The sequence below is a fragment of the Pristiophorus japonicus genome, chromosome 7 (genome assembly GCF_044704955.1).
Source record: "Pristiophorus japonicus isolate sPriJap1 chromosome 7, sPriJap1.hap1, whole genome shotgun sequence".
Classification (NCBI taxonomy): Eukaryota; Metazoa; Chordata; class Chondrichthyes; family Pristiophoridae; genus Pristiophorus; species Pristiophorus japonicus.
In genome coordinates this window covers 197223864-197239399 of record NC_091983.1, presented here as the reverse complement: position 1 = coordinate 197239399, position 15536 = coordinate 197223864, and the positions used below count along the sequence as shown (strand labels likewise).

The 15536-nt window shown below is 44.3% G+C and overlaps 1 protein-coding gene across 4 annotated transcripts in view; it reads left to right on the top strand.

Annotated features, from left to right (window-relative positions):
- Window positions 1–15536, top strand: part of cdk19 (cyclin dependent kinase 19) — a 410414-nt gene that overhangs the window by 339755 nt on the left and 55123 nt on the right. For 3 of the 4 annotated variants that reach the window (XM_070885689.1, XM_070885688.1, XM_070885690.1), the window contains one exon: window positions 1566–1820. In XM_070885689.1, coding sequence (XP_070741790.1) covers window positions 1566–1820 — 255 coding nt within the window. Of the gene's footprint in view, window positions 1–1565; window positions 1821–15536 lie in introns of those variants that run through there. The other variant, XM_070885692.1, reaches the window with a different exon arrangement.

The following is a 15536-nucleotide window of genomic DNA, read 5'->3' as shown; positions in this document are numbered from 1 at the left end:
CAGTATAATGTGGATAAATGTGAGGTTATCCACTTTGGGGGCAAAACACGAAGGCAGAATATTACCTGAATGGCGGCAGATTAGGAAAGGGGAGGTGCAACGAGACCTGGGTGTCATGGTACATCAGTCATTGAAAGTTGGCATGCAGGTACAGCAGGTGGTAAAGAAGGTAAATGGTATGTTGGCCTTCATAGCTAGGGGATTTGAGTGTAGGAGCAGGGAGGTCTTACTGCAGTTGTACAGGGCCTTGGTGAGGCCTCACCTGGAATATTGTGTTCAGTTTTGGTCTCCTAAACTGAGGAAGGATGTTCTTGCTATCGAGGGAGTGCAGCAAAGGTTCACCAGACTGATTCCTGGGATGGCAGGACTGACATATGAGGAGAGGCTGGATCAACTGGGCCTTAATACACTGGAGTTTAGAAGGATGAGAGGGGATCTCATAGAAACTTACAAGATTCTGACAGGACTGGACAGGTTAGATGCGGGAAGAATGTTCCCGATGATGGGGAAGTCCAGAACCAGGGGACACAGTCTTAGGATAAAGGGTAGGCCATTTGGGACTGAGATGAGGAGAAACTTCTTCACTGAGAGAGTTGTTAACCTGTGGAATTCCCTACCGCAGAGAGTTGTTGATGCCAGTTCATTAGATATATTCAAGAGGGAGTTAGAGTTGGCCCTTACGGCTAAAGGGATCAAGGGGTGTGGAGAGAAAGTAGGAAAGGGGTACTGAGGGAATGATCAGCCATGATCTTATTGAATGGTGGTGCAGGCTCAAAGGGCCGAATGGCCTACTCCTGCACCTATTTTCTATGTTTCTGATAATAAAGTGCAGGTAATAATGAAGATAATTAAAAAAGCGCTTAAGAAATTGTGATAAAACACCAGAAAAATTAGTTTCCTGCTGCGTCTAAAATTCTGGGCTTAATTTTACACCTGTTTTGAAGCAGCGTAATTGCAGGACATTCATATGTGCAGCTCTTTAGCCTGTGGGCGGAGCCATTATAATGAGCACTGATGTAGTTGGCACAGAGATCGATAGACTGGTGTAAAGGTGCGAGGAAATTCGGGCGTACGTAACACCCTTACACCCAAGTTTTCTTGATCTTTTATGGTGGGTATTTGTTTTATGCCCCAGTTACATATATCTCTGGGTACAAATACACAGGAAATTCCAAAAGTTATTTTTAGTAAGAGGATGACCGAATTGTGAAACAGATTACAGACAGGAGATACAGGATCCAGTCAGGGCAATAGATGGGCGGGTAGGAAGGGTATGTTTTATTAACCAATAGTCTTCTGTCAAAACATTGTTGCATTGCTATAACAGCATGTGAGTGAGTTGTGTCTAAGCAACATTTGTGACGTTAAACTTCTGGGTCTCACCTCTGGAATTCAGGTTCTTTACATTGAAGATTACAGTCAATGATGAAACTACCATGTGTCTGATGTCAATGGTGTTTCTTCAATGCATATGAGCCTAAAATAATGTGTATGTGTTAGCAGCATTGTGAGGCTATTAGGGTTTTAGATAGATTAATTATTGTGATTATCATCTTGAACTACAGAATCAGCAGCAAACCCAGCAACACCAGCAGCAGACAACACAGCAGAATCAACAACAGCAGCAAGCACCCCAGCAACAAAGCAGCACACAGACAAATGGAACAACTGCTGGGGGAGGAGGTGGTGGAGGAGGAACTGGAGGAGGACACCAGCATAACCAGGACAGCAGTCTCAATCAGGGACCTCCAAACAAGAAGCCTCGAATAGGCACTTCAGCTACAACTTCTGGTGGATCTGCCATGACAACTGATTACCAGGTGCTTTCAATTTTGGCTGCTGTTATTTTTAATTATTGCAACAAGAGTCACTATTTTCGCAATATCTAAACATTGAGAATTGTTTTTAAATGTGCAGTCGTTACTTGCAAACAAAAAAGTGTACAGTAGTAAACACAGAAATACATTGTAAGTGCACTGGGATCAATACCCTGATACTGAATACTGAATCCCTTCATCTTAACTCTTAGTCTAGGAACCATCTGGATTATGCTCATGAATTGATGATGCCTAAATTTGGCTCATTGAACTGTCTTACATTAAACAGTTTGGATCTGCCATCAGGATCCACACAAGCTACTGAGTGACTAATTAAACCTTTTTTGCCAATTGTCAAAGAGGTCAGACAACAAAGTTGTGAACAATTGTTTATAACCTTAGAATCATTAATGCAGCAATTAAACTTAAACATTAAGTATGCAAATAATTACGGCAGATATGGTTAATTAACAGAAGAAGCTACAAAGGCAGTTCAGTTGTGTCACAGTAAGTAAACTGCTGCTGATATTGGGCTTAAATTTGGCCCATCCCTTTTTTCGGCGCACTGACTTTGTGGACTGAAAACGGCGCCTAAAAAATCTCCCCCGATTCTGGCTGCTGTGTGGCCTCTCCTGGGGCTTGGCGTGGCGTGGCCAGTCAATTGGGGGGGCGGGGCTAGGGCCCTGCGCCAGTAACAGTGCCGGCAGCTCTGCACATACACGTTGGAGTGCATGCGCAGTAGCTCCTTCCCCCAGCCTCTCTGTGCGTACTGCAGTGTGGGACCCGATGCGTCCCGCCCCTATCCCAGGCCGAGTGGCCTGCTGCCTTCCCGGGCTAGAAGGCCACAACAAACAGGTTGATGTGGGGATAGTTTTGATCTGGGGGGGACAGGGGGTGAGGGGTAGAGTTTTGATCTGGGGCTGGGAGGAAGAGTTTTAATCTGGGGGGGGGCGAAATTTTGATCCGGTGGGGGTAAGTTTTGACCCCCGGGGGGGGAGAATGATAACTGTGCAGCCAGTAATTTAAAGAGCTTACTCAAGACTTTTCTTAACCCTGTTGATGAAATACTTTCCTACATAAGAACATAAGAATTACGAGCAAGAGGTAATTCTATTTTTTATTTGGATATTTTGAAAATATTATGTAAATATGTTTTGTCTCTTTACTTTTATTTTTTTAGTTTAAGCTTCCATGAATTCTTCTGTTGTATAGTAAATTAACTTTGTGAAGTTTGTCATATGATGTCCTGTCTCGCTGTTTGATCCTATTCACATTCTTTAGTTACGTCATTAAGTTCTGCTGGCGATGTACCTACCTGCGCTGATTTCTTAACTCTCCGCAAGGGTTTTCTGTGCGGCCACAAGTGGCCACATAAGCTGGCCTCAGTTAGTTTGGAGTAACTATTAGCTGTCCAAAGTGGCCTAAATGGCCAAAATGGGCGTAGGTGGGCGTTTCAAACGCCCCCTTTTGAAAAAAAACTAAACTAAACAAAAAAATCCTAACTAACTCACTTACACTAGCGCAAATTGAATGTGCAAAATGGGGATTTTTCAGATACTCCAGAAAAATCAAGTTGCTCCCAAAAAAATGGAGCAACTCCTGGGCAATTTTGAGCCCTATAAATCTACTGGCGCAATCACTGTGTAGGATTGATGTAAATTGGTGAGATTAGGAGGCCATCGGGGTACCAACAGCACTGCGTAATTGACATGAAAAAGGTAGAACTCTTCTAATATATGTGCCACTCAAATTGACGGAGATGAGGCGGCCGCCATTTTTTTCCCCCAAAACGGGCCTCAAAGGCCAACACTTGGCAAACACTTCGCATTTCTAGGCCACTATATAAGAAGAGTATTAATTATGGAAACTGAGATTCCCTGACTAGTGGACATTAATTTACCATAAAATCCCATTAAACAAAACAAATAATGTAACTATTAATGGATACAACACTTTTTTAATGAAAAAGATTTTACCAGTTTTTCCCCCAGTTATTAGTAATTCATGCTGAAAAACATTTCTCCATGATATCATCACCAGTTGCGCACCAGCCCGTGGCGCTAACCGTGGGGCATGGCACTGCCAGTACAGCGCCCGCCCTCTCCCTCCCCGAAACCTCTGGGGCAATTTCCTGGGAGATGGTAGCGCCCCCTCCCCTGGGCAAAAACTGCATTGCGCCCCATTAGCACCCCCCAGAGGCAAAAAGGGGCAATTTTGTTCCCAAATTTTTATCAGATATGAGTACACTCTGCTCATCATGGTATAGTAAAAAGCCCTCAGACACACCTAACCCAGTGACTAAAGTGACCTCAGTATATCAATGAAATTATGGCTACAGTGCTGTGGTTTCAAAAATTACAAAGCACTGGATTTGATCGTTCCTGTGTGATAAATAGGCGTTATACTTCATCTCTGTGCTAAAATGGACGGTAAGTGGGTGGTAGCGATGCAAAACTGATGGAAAGTCTAGCCCTATATCTTTTTCTTTCTGCTTCATGAAAATTTAAACAAGCATTTAAAATAAAGAGCTTTGCTTAATCTCTATTCCTTTCGAATGAGATGTGTGTTAAAGTGATAGAGGAGAGGCTTTGAAAGAATTAAATGGGCCAGCTTGGATCAGTGTCAAAAAAATGAACAATGTTCCCTTTCAGCTGTGGCGTCTGCAGGGTTCTCTTTAAACAGCACTGAACGCCACATGCCTTCTTCAGCGCAATGAGAGGTACAGACTTCAGTACAAACAAGATAATTAAGTTGCCCTGAAAACAAAAAATGCTGAAATTACTCAGCTGGTCAGGCAGCATCTGTGGAGAGAGAAACAGAGTTAATGTTTCACGTCAATGACCTTGCATCAGAACTGTCTGAAAAAAGGTTATTGACCTGAAGCGTTAACTCTGTTTCTTTCTCCACAGATGCTGCCTAACCTCCTGGGTATTTCCAGCATTTTCTGTTTTTATTTCAGATTTCCAACATCCACCATTGCTTTTGAATTAATTTGCCCTGTTTTACACCTACACCCTCACCCCTTCTCCTCCGATCCCCTAAAACCTGAAGTACGATCAAACCACAGACTTCCCGGAGCAGTCAACAGATTCCCCGCAAATGCATAAACAAATGCCAAACTGTTTTTCCATCTACTGAAATTTTGCAAGCCTGAGCTGATTTAAAAGATGGCTTCCATAGATAGGTTCCGGAGCTTTGCTTGGGTTACTTTGATGCACTTCAAACAAGAGTTTTGTCTACAAAAGCTGAATGCAATGCTGTAATATTGATTGGTGAGCAGGTGACAGGTAAATTGTAAACAATACGGCAACTGTTCTGTACATGGTGTATAGGTTTACTTGTTTCTTCTTCGTTCTCCTTAAATGCAAACTGGTCACAGACGAGACAGACCTTTGTCGTCCTGCTGAGCTTAGCGCTCGAAAGAGCTCATTACATCACACATTCTCCACACCGCTGATGTTAATTAGCAGGCAGCACCAAAATACCGCCGCTGCCTGCGCTCTCTCTGCGGGCAGCTGTTAGCCTTAGCCGGCGCTGTTACAGCAGGTTTCCAACCTACTCGAATTTCTAGGCCAGTGTCTTTGATGTAGAAACATGTTTCATGGTAATTCACAGAGGCATAAGGAAAATAATGGAAGCCAAGCGAGCTATTAGGAGTGACCATAAGCTTAGTCAGAGATGGGTTTTAAGAGGGCTCTTAAAGGAGGAGAGGCAGGTGGAAGGGCGGAGGGTTTAGGGAGGGAATGCCAGAGTGTGGGGCTTAGACGGCTAAAGGCTCGGCAGTTCATGGGCAGGTGAAGAGAGGGGGATACATGGAGGAATGGATAGTTCTGGAGGGGGTTATAGTGCTTGGAGAGGTTAGAGATATGAAGAGCCAATGCCATGGATGGATTACATAGAATTACATAGAAATTACCGCAAAAAAACAGTCCATTCAGCCCAAACCAGTCCATTCTGGCGTTTATGCTCCACTCGAGCCTCCTCCCATCCTTCCTCATCTAGCTCTATATCTCTGTTCATCCTTTCCTTATAGGTATAACCTTGCATTTCTGGTATCAGTGTTGTAAATCTTTTTTGCACCCTCTCCAGTGCCTCTATATTCTTTTTATAATATGGCAACCAGAACTGTACACAGTGCTCCAAGTGTGGTCTAACCAAGGTTTGATACAAGTTTAACATAACTTCTCTAATTTTCAATTATTTTCCTCTAGAAATAAACCCGAGTGCTTGGTTTGCTTTTTTATAGCCTTGTTAACATGCATCGTTACTTTTAATGATTTGTGTATTTGTACTCAGAGATCCCTTTGTTCTTCTACCCCATTTAGATTCTTATTTTCCAAGTGATATGTGACCTCCTTATTTTTCTTATCAAAATATAATACCTCACACTTATAAATATGAAGATGAGAATTTTAATTCTGAGATCTTATGGAACTCTGAGCCACTGTTGATAATTGCGGACAGGAGTGAGGGGCAAGCTGTACTTGATGCAGCTAGTATAGGGTATAATTGAGTTTTAAATGATTTGATGCTAAAGGAGGATGGGAGGCCAGCCAGGAGAGCAGTGGAGTACTCAAGTCTGGAGATGACAAAGTCATGGATGAGAGTTTTAGCAACAGATGGCCTGCGGTAGGGCTAGAGGTGTGCAATGTTGCTGAGGTGGAAGAAGACAATTTTTGTGATAGAGAGAATATGGGATTGGAAGGTGACTGTGGGATCAAATAGGATATCAGGGTTGCAACCAGTCTGGTTCAACCTGAGGTAGTAGCTGAGGAGGGGGATGGAGTTGGTGGTGAATAAGGGGTTATGGGAAGCAGACAGGGAAGTGGATCTGAGTCTGATCGGATCAGCCATGATCGTATTAAATGGCGGAGCAGGCTCAAGGGGCCGGGTGGCCAATTCCTGCTCCTATTTCTTATGTTCTTGTGTGAGGATACAGAGTTTGTTGCAGGAACTGAAGATGATGAGTTGGAGGAAATCATAGAATCATAGATCATAGAAGCATAGTTTACTACAACACAGGAAAAGGCCATTCAGCCTGTGCTGGCTCTTTGAAGGAGCTATCCAATTAGTTCCACTCTACTGCTCTTTCCCCATAGCCCTGCAAATAATTATCCTTCAAGTATTTATCCAATTCCCTTTTGAAAGTTACTATTGAATCTGCTCCCACCACCCTTTCAGGTAGCGCATTCCAGATCATAACAACTCTCTGCGAAAAAAATTCTTCTTATGTTGCATCTTGTTCTTTTGGCAGTTACTTTAAATCTGTGTCCTCTGGTTACCAACCCTTCTGCCACTGGAAACAGTTTATATATGCTATCAAAACCTTTCAATTTTGAACACCTCTATCCAATCTCCCCATAATCTTCTTTGCTGTAAGGAGAACAATCCCAGCTTCTCTAATCTCTCCTAGTTACTGAAGTCTCGCATCATTGTTACCCTTCTAGTAAATCTCCTCTGCACCCTCTCTAAGACCTTGAAATCCTTCCTAAAATGTGATGCCTAGAATTTGCCACAATATTCCAACTGGGGCCTAACCAGTGTTTTATAAAGGTTTAGCATAACTTCCTTGTTTTTTTATTCTATGGCTTAGAAATTGGGGTTGTTTGCATCTCCGTTAGTGACCCTGGGGGCATTGCGGGTCGCAATTCGGGCCGCATTCCGCTCACGGGGCGAAAATTAAAAGGGAGGTGCGATGTGCACTTTTTAAAAAGTGGCTGATTTACCGGTTGTGGCCTTGCCTTGTCGAATTTGCGGGGTCGGTGCCGCGATGTTGCAGCCCGGCACTCTGCTTCTGTGCACCCCGCTCCCCAGTGACGAAGTGCTGGCTCCTTCTCCCCGATGCAGAGTCGGCAGCGTGCCCTCCCCTTTAACAGAAGGGGAGGGCCCTGTGCTCCCACCAGTGCTATGCGGCGCTCCGCATAGCGCGAGTAAATTCCCGCAGTTAGTGCCCCAGTCCCGCCATTGTGCTCCACTTCCCCTCGGTGATGGTAACCCCAATTTTTTTGCCGGGCCAGGACTTCTGCACCGGGCGCAGGAAGTACCGCCTCATAGCAGGTACTGCCCCATGAATTTCGGTTTCCTGTCTCTCTGTTCCTGCACCCCTTTAAAATTGTACCAATTAGTATATGTAGTTTATGTTATATCTCATTTTTACTACCAAATTGCATCACTTTACATTTCTCTGTATTCAATTGCATATGCCATGTGTCTGCCCATTTTACCAGTCTGTCTCTGTCCTCCTGAAGTCTGTTACTATCCTCCTCAATGTTTACTATAGTTCTGAGTTTTGTGTCATCTGCAAATAGTGAAATTATGGTCTAGGTCATTAATACATATCAAAAAGAGCAGTGGTTCTAATATTCATGGGGAACACCACTGTATGCTTTCCTCCAATCTGAAAAACAATAGTTCACCATTACTCTCTGCTTTCTGTCTCTCAGCCAATTTTGTATCCAAGCTTCCACTGCCCCTTTAGTTCCATGGATTTCAAATTGCTCAATATTACACCAAGACCTGATGTCAGACAAGCATTCTGATTGACAAAGGTAGTGGAGGTGTCAAGAGGGAAGCTGGAGAAATAGCATTGGTTGTCAGCAGTATGCATGTGGAAGCTGACTCCATATCTGCAGATGACATTACCATGGGGCAACATGTAGATGAGGAAGAGGAAGATGCCTAAGATGAATTCTTGGGGAACTCCCAAGATGGGAACAGAAGCCATTGGTAGAGATGCTCTGGCTACATTTGGATAGGTAAGAAGGGAAGCAAACAAGGGGATCCCCATTAAGCTGGAGAAGGGAAGAGAGGCATTGAAAGAGGATGTTGTGATCGACAGTTACAAAGGCGGTAGAGAGGACAACGACAGGCAATGCACCAGTCTCAGAGAATGTTGTTCAGGATTTTGGTTTGGGTCTGTTTTTGCAGGAATGGCGGAAACTTGATCGGAGGGATTCAAACAAGGAGTTGTGGGAGAGCTGGGCATGGATCTGGGAAGCAGCAACACATTCAAGAACGTTGGAAAAGAAAGGGAGGTTAGAGATGGATGGTAGTTTCTTAGGACAGAGGGGTCTGAGGATAGTTTGAAGTGGGTGATGGCGGCAGCTTTGGAACAAAGGAGAATAGTGAGTATAGAGAGAACCATTTACTATGTTAGCTAGCATGGGGTTCAGGAAGGGAAGTTGGTTACCCTCCTGTAACCCGTGTCCTTGAGGTTTATTGTTCTATATTCTCCACATTACATAGCCCTAAAGAAGGAGATAAATCAGGACATTGGGCTCAATTTTCCCCAGTGATTTGCGCCTTTTTTTGAAGCCGGCTGCTTTTTTTGCCCTTAGTTTAAAAAAAACAGTTTCCCCTGTAACTCAGTTAGTTACGATTTTTTTAGGTAAGTTTTTTTTTCAGCCAAAGGGGGCATAACCTGCCACCTGCGCCAATTCTGGCCATTTGGGCAAGTTTGGCCAGCTGAGAGTTAAAGAAATCAGTGCAGCAAATGGATGCCCGGACAGCAGCAGCAGGAAAAGTAAGAGAGAGGGGGTGGCGGGGGCAAAACTTTCAAGTATAGTTAGGTGCGGGGACCGGAAGGGAGGAGGCCATTCCGCCTGGGATAGGGGCGGGGGAGTGGACCGGGAGGCCACTCGGCTTGGGCTAGGGGCGGGGGAGCGGACCGGTAAGGCACTCGGGGCCAGGGTCGGGCCGGGAAGCGGATCGGCAAGCCCTTCGGCCAGGGCTAGGAGCAGGGGACTGGAACTGGCAAGGTACTCAGGGCTGGGGTGGGGGTGCTGGAGCTGGACCGACACTGGCAAGGGACTCGGGGCGGGCTAGGCAAGCAGACCGACAAGGCCTTCGGCCAGGGCTAGGGGTGGGAGAGCAGACCGGCAAGGCATTCGGGGCTAGGGTCGGGCGGGGAAGTGGACTGGCAAGTCCTTCGGCCAGGGGTAGGGGCAGGAGAGTGGACCGGCATGACACTCGGGGCCTGGGTCAGGCGGGGGAACAGGCCAGCAAGCCCTTCGGCCAGGGCTAGGGACACTTGGAGCTGGGTAGGGGGGGAACTGGACCGGCACTGGCAAGGGGCTCGGAGGTGGGGCGGGCTAGGCAAGCAGACCGGCAAGCCCTTTAGCCAGGGCTAGAGGCGGGGCTAGCGGGACCGGCTTTAATAATTGGAGGTAAGTTGCTGCAATATATTTTCATGTGTTTTTAAGTTGATGCAATATGTTTTAATGTGTTGAGAGCTGGCTGTATGTTTCACTTTGCAGTCTCAGCTTGCATTGTGTCCCTGGTTACCATGGCAAGCCAAACTTTTTGGCCAGATCAAGGCTCCACCCCCAAAACTAAAGGACAGGTTAGGCCACGCCAAAATGAAGAGATCCCACGGGGAAACTTAGAACATGTTTTTTTGGCGTACTTGGGCCCCCCAAAAAAGGCGTAACTCTTCAAGTATGCCAAAAAAAAGCTTTGGGGAAAATTGAGCCCTATGTCTCCAGTTATTATTTCTGTGTTGCTACCCTCATTCCATGTTTTCATTTAGAGAAGTTGATGTTGATTATATTGTGGTATAATACTCCCTTGATAAATGGAGTTCTGTTTATAAACTGGTACTTCAGTAGGAAAATACTGACAAAAATAGTAATCACTGTTATTTAGAGTGTAAATGAATACCATTTGCTTATTCAGTTTGTTTCTCTCTCAAGATGTCATCTGTCTCAAATCCAAGTTTGTACAAATCTGGTGCAAATAAACTCTTGATAAAGCATAAAGAAATATTAAACAAGTTCAACTTATTCCTCACTGAATTATCCAGAACTTGTCCTGTACAAATCTGATGATGCATTAATTTCCAAAATAATTATCAGTGTACTTTAAAGGCACAGAAATCTAGTGAACCAGGTACACACACACAAATTTACCTTCCTTTTTAAGGAAATTCATTTTTATAATTTATATTTCTTAAGGATGTTTATAAACTATGTTCCAATACTGGGTAGATACTACAGTTGGCTTTTCCAGGCTGTGGAAGTAGAAAGCAAATTACCTGCGCCTCCAATTCCTGATATCTCTCTAATAATCCTTCCTGAAAGTATTCCTGTGTAGGCATTGGATAAAGGCAGGATTGCCCATTCCTTCCTTCCCACCATGATTGAATGATCTAGCAACGTTCGCTATCCAGACTCTCAAATGGAGACTGGCCAAATGGCTTGTGGTACCTGTGGAACTGTGCCCCAGCATAACATGCTGGTCTCAGGAAAGATGGGATGAATTTGACAGAAACAACAATATCCCATTTAAATGTGAAAGCTCATTTAAACTGGGTTTTCGCTCAAGGGCAGAGAGCAAATACAAGACAGTAATAGAGTGAATGCAAATCAATATGGAACATTCTTTGACATTTTTAGTTATTTAGTTCAGTACCACTGTCATTTCAAAATATTATCTAATCTTTTGTTTAAATTATTTCTGGTTCAGTGCTAACTGCATTTCAGCACAGAGCACATTATGTAAACCTGACCTGTACATGAAAGAAGCTGTGGTTTGTTTGCACTTCAGGGACAGATAGGTTACCTCTACTCTACTACCTTCGAGAATGATGTACATGGAATAACCTTTTGTGGCTTAAATGTTTCTATTAAGTAAGTAGGGGATACATTCACAAGTTATAACTGTGAAATGTAAACCGTCTCTATTGAACAAAAGCTACTCAAGTCTGTCAAAGATTAATTTGTTTGAATTCTAGGATTTAAATTTAATATAATCTAATTTCTATGGTTTTATGTTTTTAGTTTTTGCAATAACTGACTATTTGATCACTGCTTCCAGATTACCATTGTCTTAATGTGAGTGAGGTCAAATGAGTACACAGTGTATCATTATTACTTTCTGTGTAAGACATGCATCAGAAAGCATTATCATGGAATCATAGAATGGTTACAACACGGAAGAAGGCCATTCGGCCTATCGATCCATTCTGGCTCTCTGGAAGAGCACCTCAGCTAGTCCCACTCCCCGCCCTTTCCCCGTAGTCCTGCAAATGTTTTTCTTTCAGATACTTATCCAACTCCATGATTGAATCTACCCTTTCAGGAAGTGCATTCCAGATCCTAACTATTCGCTGTGTAAAAAGGCTTTTTCTTATATCGCCTTTGGTTCTTTTGTCAATCACTTTTAATCTGTTCTCGACCTTTCTGCCAATGGGGACAGTTTCTCTCTACGCTGTCCAGGCCCCTCATGATTTTGAACACATCTATCAAATGTCCACTCAGTCACCTCTGCTCTCAGGGGAACAACCTCAGCTTCTCCAGTCTATCCACGTAACTGATGTTCCTCATCCCTGGAATAATTTGCGGAAATCTTTTCTGCAACCCTCGCTAAGGTCTTCAAATCCTTCCTAAAGTGCAGTGCCCAGAATTGGACACAATACTCCAGTTGAGGCCGAACCAGTGTTTTATACAGGACCATCATAATATCCACGCTTTTGTACTCTGAGGGGCCGAAATTGACCCTTCCTTTAAGGCCTATTACCCCCTAAAATTGGCGGCCACACTGCGGAGTGGAATGGCCGCCGACTTTTCGTGGAATGCCTAATTGCCTTCCCAAGTTTTCCTGGCGGTGCCCCGATCCCCCCCCTTACCGCTCCGCTGCTGCCGATACGCGATGGTGACATTCCCCTCCGAAAATCTTCGGCCCAACCAGCGGTGCCAAAACAAGCTTTCACCCAGTGGTCCAGAGAGGCTGTGGCCTTCTACAGCGGTGGTGCGGCTTCCCTTAAAGAGGAGGGCCGACTGCTGCTGCCGCCATGTTTTTTTTGTCAGCCGACTGCCAGGTCGGCCCAACACATATGCCCTCGGGTTCAGCCAGGCCTCCAACAGGCAGCCTAGCACCCCCTCTTTGGTACCAGGCCGCTGACTCGGCTGAAACCCTCCCTGGTGTTTTAAAAGCGCGGAGGCTCTCCCCTTTAAGTGAAGCGGAGAGACGTGGTGACGCGGTGCTGTGATGACGTCATTGTGGCGGTGACTCCGCACCCCCCCCCCCAAATAACCGCTCTTCAGTTGCTGTCACAGCCGTGTTTTTGCCCCTCAGGTTTTGTCACCAGCCCCATTATGGCCGACTTCCGGATCAAAACAAAAATAAAAAGCCGAATGTTGCGCAAGAGACGACCTGATCGCAGCTGCGGTAAAAAAAACATTGAAACGGGGTGAGATGGTCTCGTTTCAGGCAGGGGCAATTTCTACCTCTATACCTCTATTCAATGAAGCCCAGGATCTTGTAAGCTCTTTTCACCGCTTTCTCAACCTGCCCTGCCACCTTCAACGATTTGTGCATGTATACCCCTAGGTCACTCTGCTCATGCACCCCCTTTAGGATTGTACCCTTTAGTTCATATATCCTCTCCTCATTCTTTCACCAAAATGTATGGCTTCACACTTTTCTGCGTTAAATTTCATCTGCCACGTGTCCGACCATTCCACCAGCCTGTCTATGTCCTCTTAAACTGCATCACTATCCTTCTCACTGTTCACTATACTTCCAAGTTTTGTGTTATCTGCAAATGTTTTAATTGTGCCCTGTATATCTACATCCAAGTCATTAATATATATCAAGAAAAGCAGTGGTCCTAGTACCGAACCCAGGAGAACACCACTGTATACCTTCCTCCAGTCCGAAAAACTCTCAATTTCCTGTCACTTAGCTAATTTTGTATCCATTCTGCCACAGTCCCTTTTATTCCATGGACTTCAACTTTGCTGGCAAACCTATTATGTGGCACTTTGTCGAACGCCTTTTGGAAATCCATGTATACTACATCAACCGCATTTCCCTCATCAACTCTCTCTATTACCTCATCAAAAAACTCAATCAAGTTGGTTAAACACTATTTGCTTTTAACTATTTGCTGGCGTTTCTTAATTAATCCGCACTTGTCTAAGTGACTGTTAATTTTGTCCCTGATTATTGTTTCTAAAAGCTTCCCCACTACTGAGATTAAACTGACTGATCTATAGTTGCTGGTTTATCTTTACACCCTTTTTAAACAAGGAGGATTGGAAGATTATGGCCAATACCTCTGCGGCTTCTTCCTTGGACATCCCATCTAGTCCTGGTGACTTATCTACTTTAAGTAAAGCCAGCCTTTCTATTACCTCTTGTTTATCAATTCTTATCCCATCTAGTATCTCCTCTATCTTATCCTTTACTATGTCTATGGCAGCATCTTCTTCCTTGATGAAGACAGATGCAAAATACTCATTTAGTACCTCAGCCATAACCTCTGCCTCCATGCATAGATCTCCTTTTTGATCACTAATCGACCCCACCTCTCCTCTTACTATCTGTTTACTATTTATATCCTGTTAGGAGACTTTTGGATTACCTTTTCTGTTGGCTGCCATTCTATTCTCATACCCTCTCTTTGCCCCTCTTACTATCTTTTTCACTTCTCCTCTGAACTTTCTATATTTAGCCTGATTCTCAGATGTATTCTCGACTTGACATCTGTCATGCGCACTCTTTTTCTGCTTCATCTTACTCTCTGTCTCTCGTCATCCAGGGAGCTCTGACTTTAGTTGCCCTACCCTTCCCCCTAATGGGAATATACCTTGTCTGTACCTGAACTATTTCCTCTGTAAAGGCAGCCCATTGTTCCACTACAGTTTTGCCTGCCAATCTTTGATTCCAATTTACCCGGGCTTGATCCGTTCTCATCCCACTGAAATTTGCCTTCCTCCAATTAAGTATTTTTACTCTAGATTGCTCCCTGTACGTTTCCATAGCTAATCAAAACCTTTTGATACCACGATCACTGTTCTTTAAATGTTCACCTACTGACACATGCTTCACTTGATCCACCTCGTTCCCCAGAACAAGATCCAGCGATGCCTCCTTCCTCATTGGGCCGGAAACATACTGATCAAGAAAGTTCTCCTAAACAAATTTCGGAAATTCTTTGCCCTCTCTGCCCTTATACAATTATTATCCCACTCTATATTAGGATAATTGAATTCCCCCATTATCACTACTCTATAGTTCTTGCATCTCTCTCTAATTTCTCTGCAAATTTGCTCCTCCAAATTTTTCCTACAGTTGGTGGCCTATAGAATACCTCGTGGTGCAATGGCACCTCTACTATTTCTTAACTCTTGCCATATAGATTCTGTCCTTCACCCCTCCAGGATACCTCTCTCTCCAGCACTGTAACATTCTCCTTAACCAATACTGCCACACCACCTCCTATCTTTCCTTCCCTATCTTTCCTGAACACCCTAAATCCAGGAATATTTAATACCCAATCCTGCCTTTTTTTGAGCCACGTTTCCATTATTGCCATGACATCATATTTCCATATGTTTATTTGCACCTGCAGCTCACCAACCTTGTTTATTATGCTTCGTGCATTAACATATATACACTGTAAACCTATCTTAGACCATCTTAGTCTAACCCCACCTAATATGTAACTATTTCTTGCTTTAATGCCATCCGTTTCCCTCAATCCTTTGTACTCTTTGTTTCTACTTTCTGATGCTGCATCCTAGTGCCCATCGTCCTGCCTACTTAGTTTAAATACTTCCCAACAGCAGTCGCAAACCACCCCCGCCCCATTGCGAGGGCATTGTTACCGGCTCTGTTAAGGTGCAACCTGTCCGGGTGGTAGTTACAGAGATATGCCATCTCCTGCAGGCAGACCTGCAGCTTCACATCGGCACCAGGTCGCAGTGAAGGTCACGG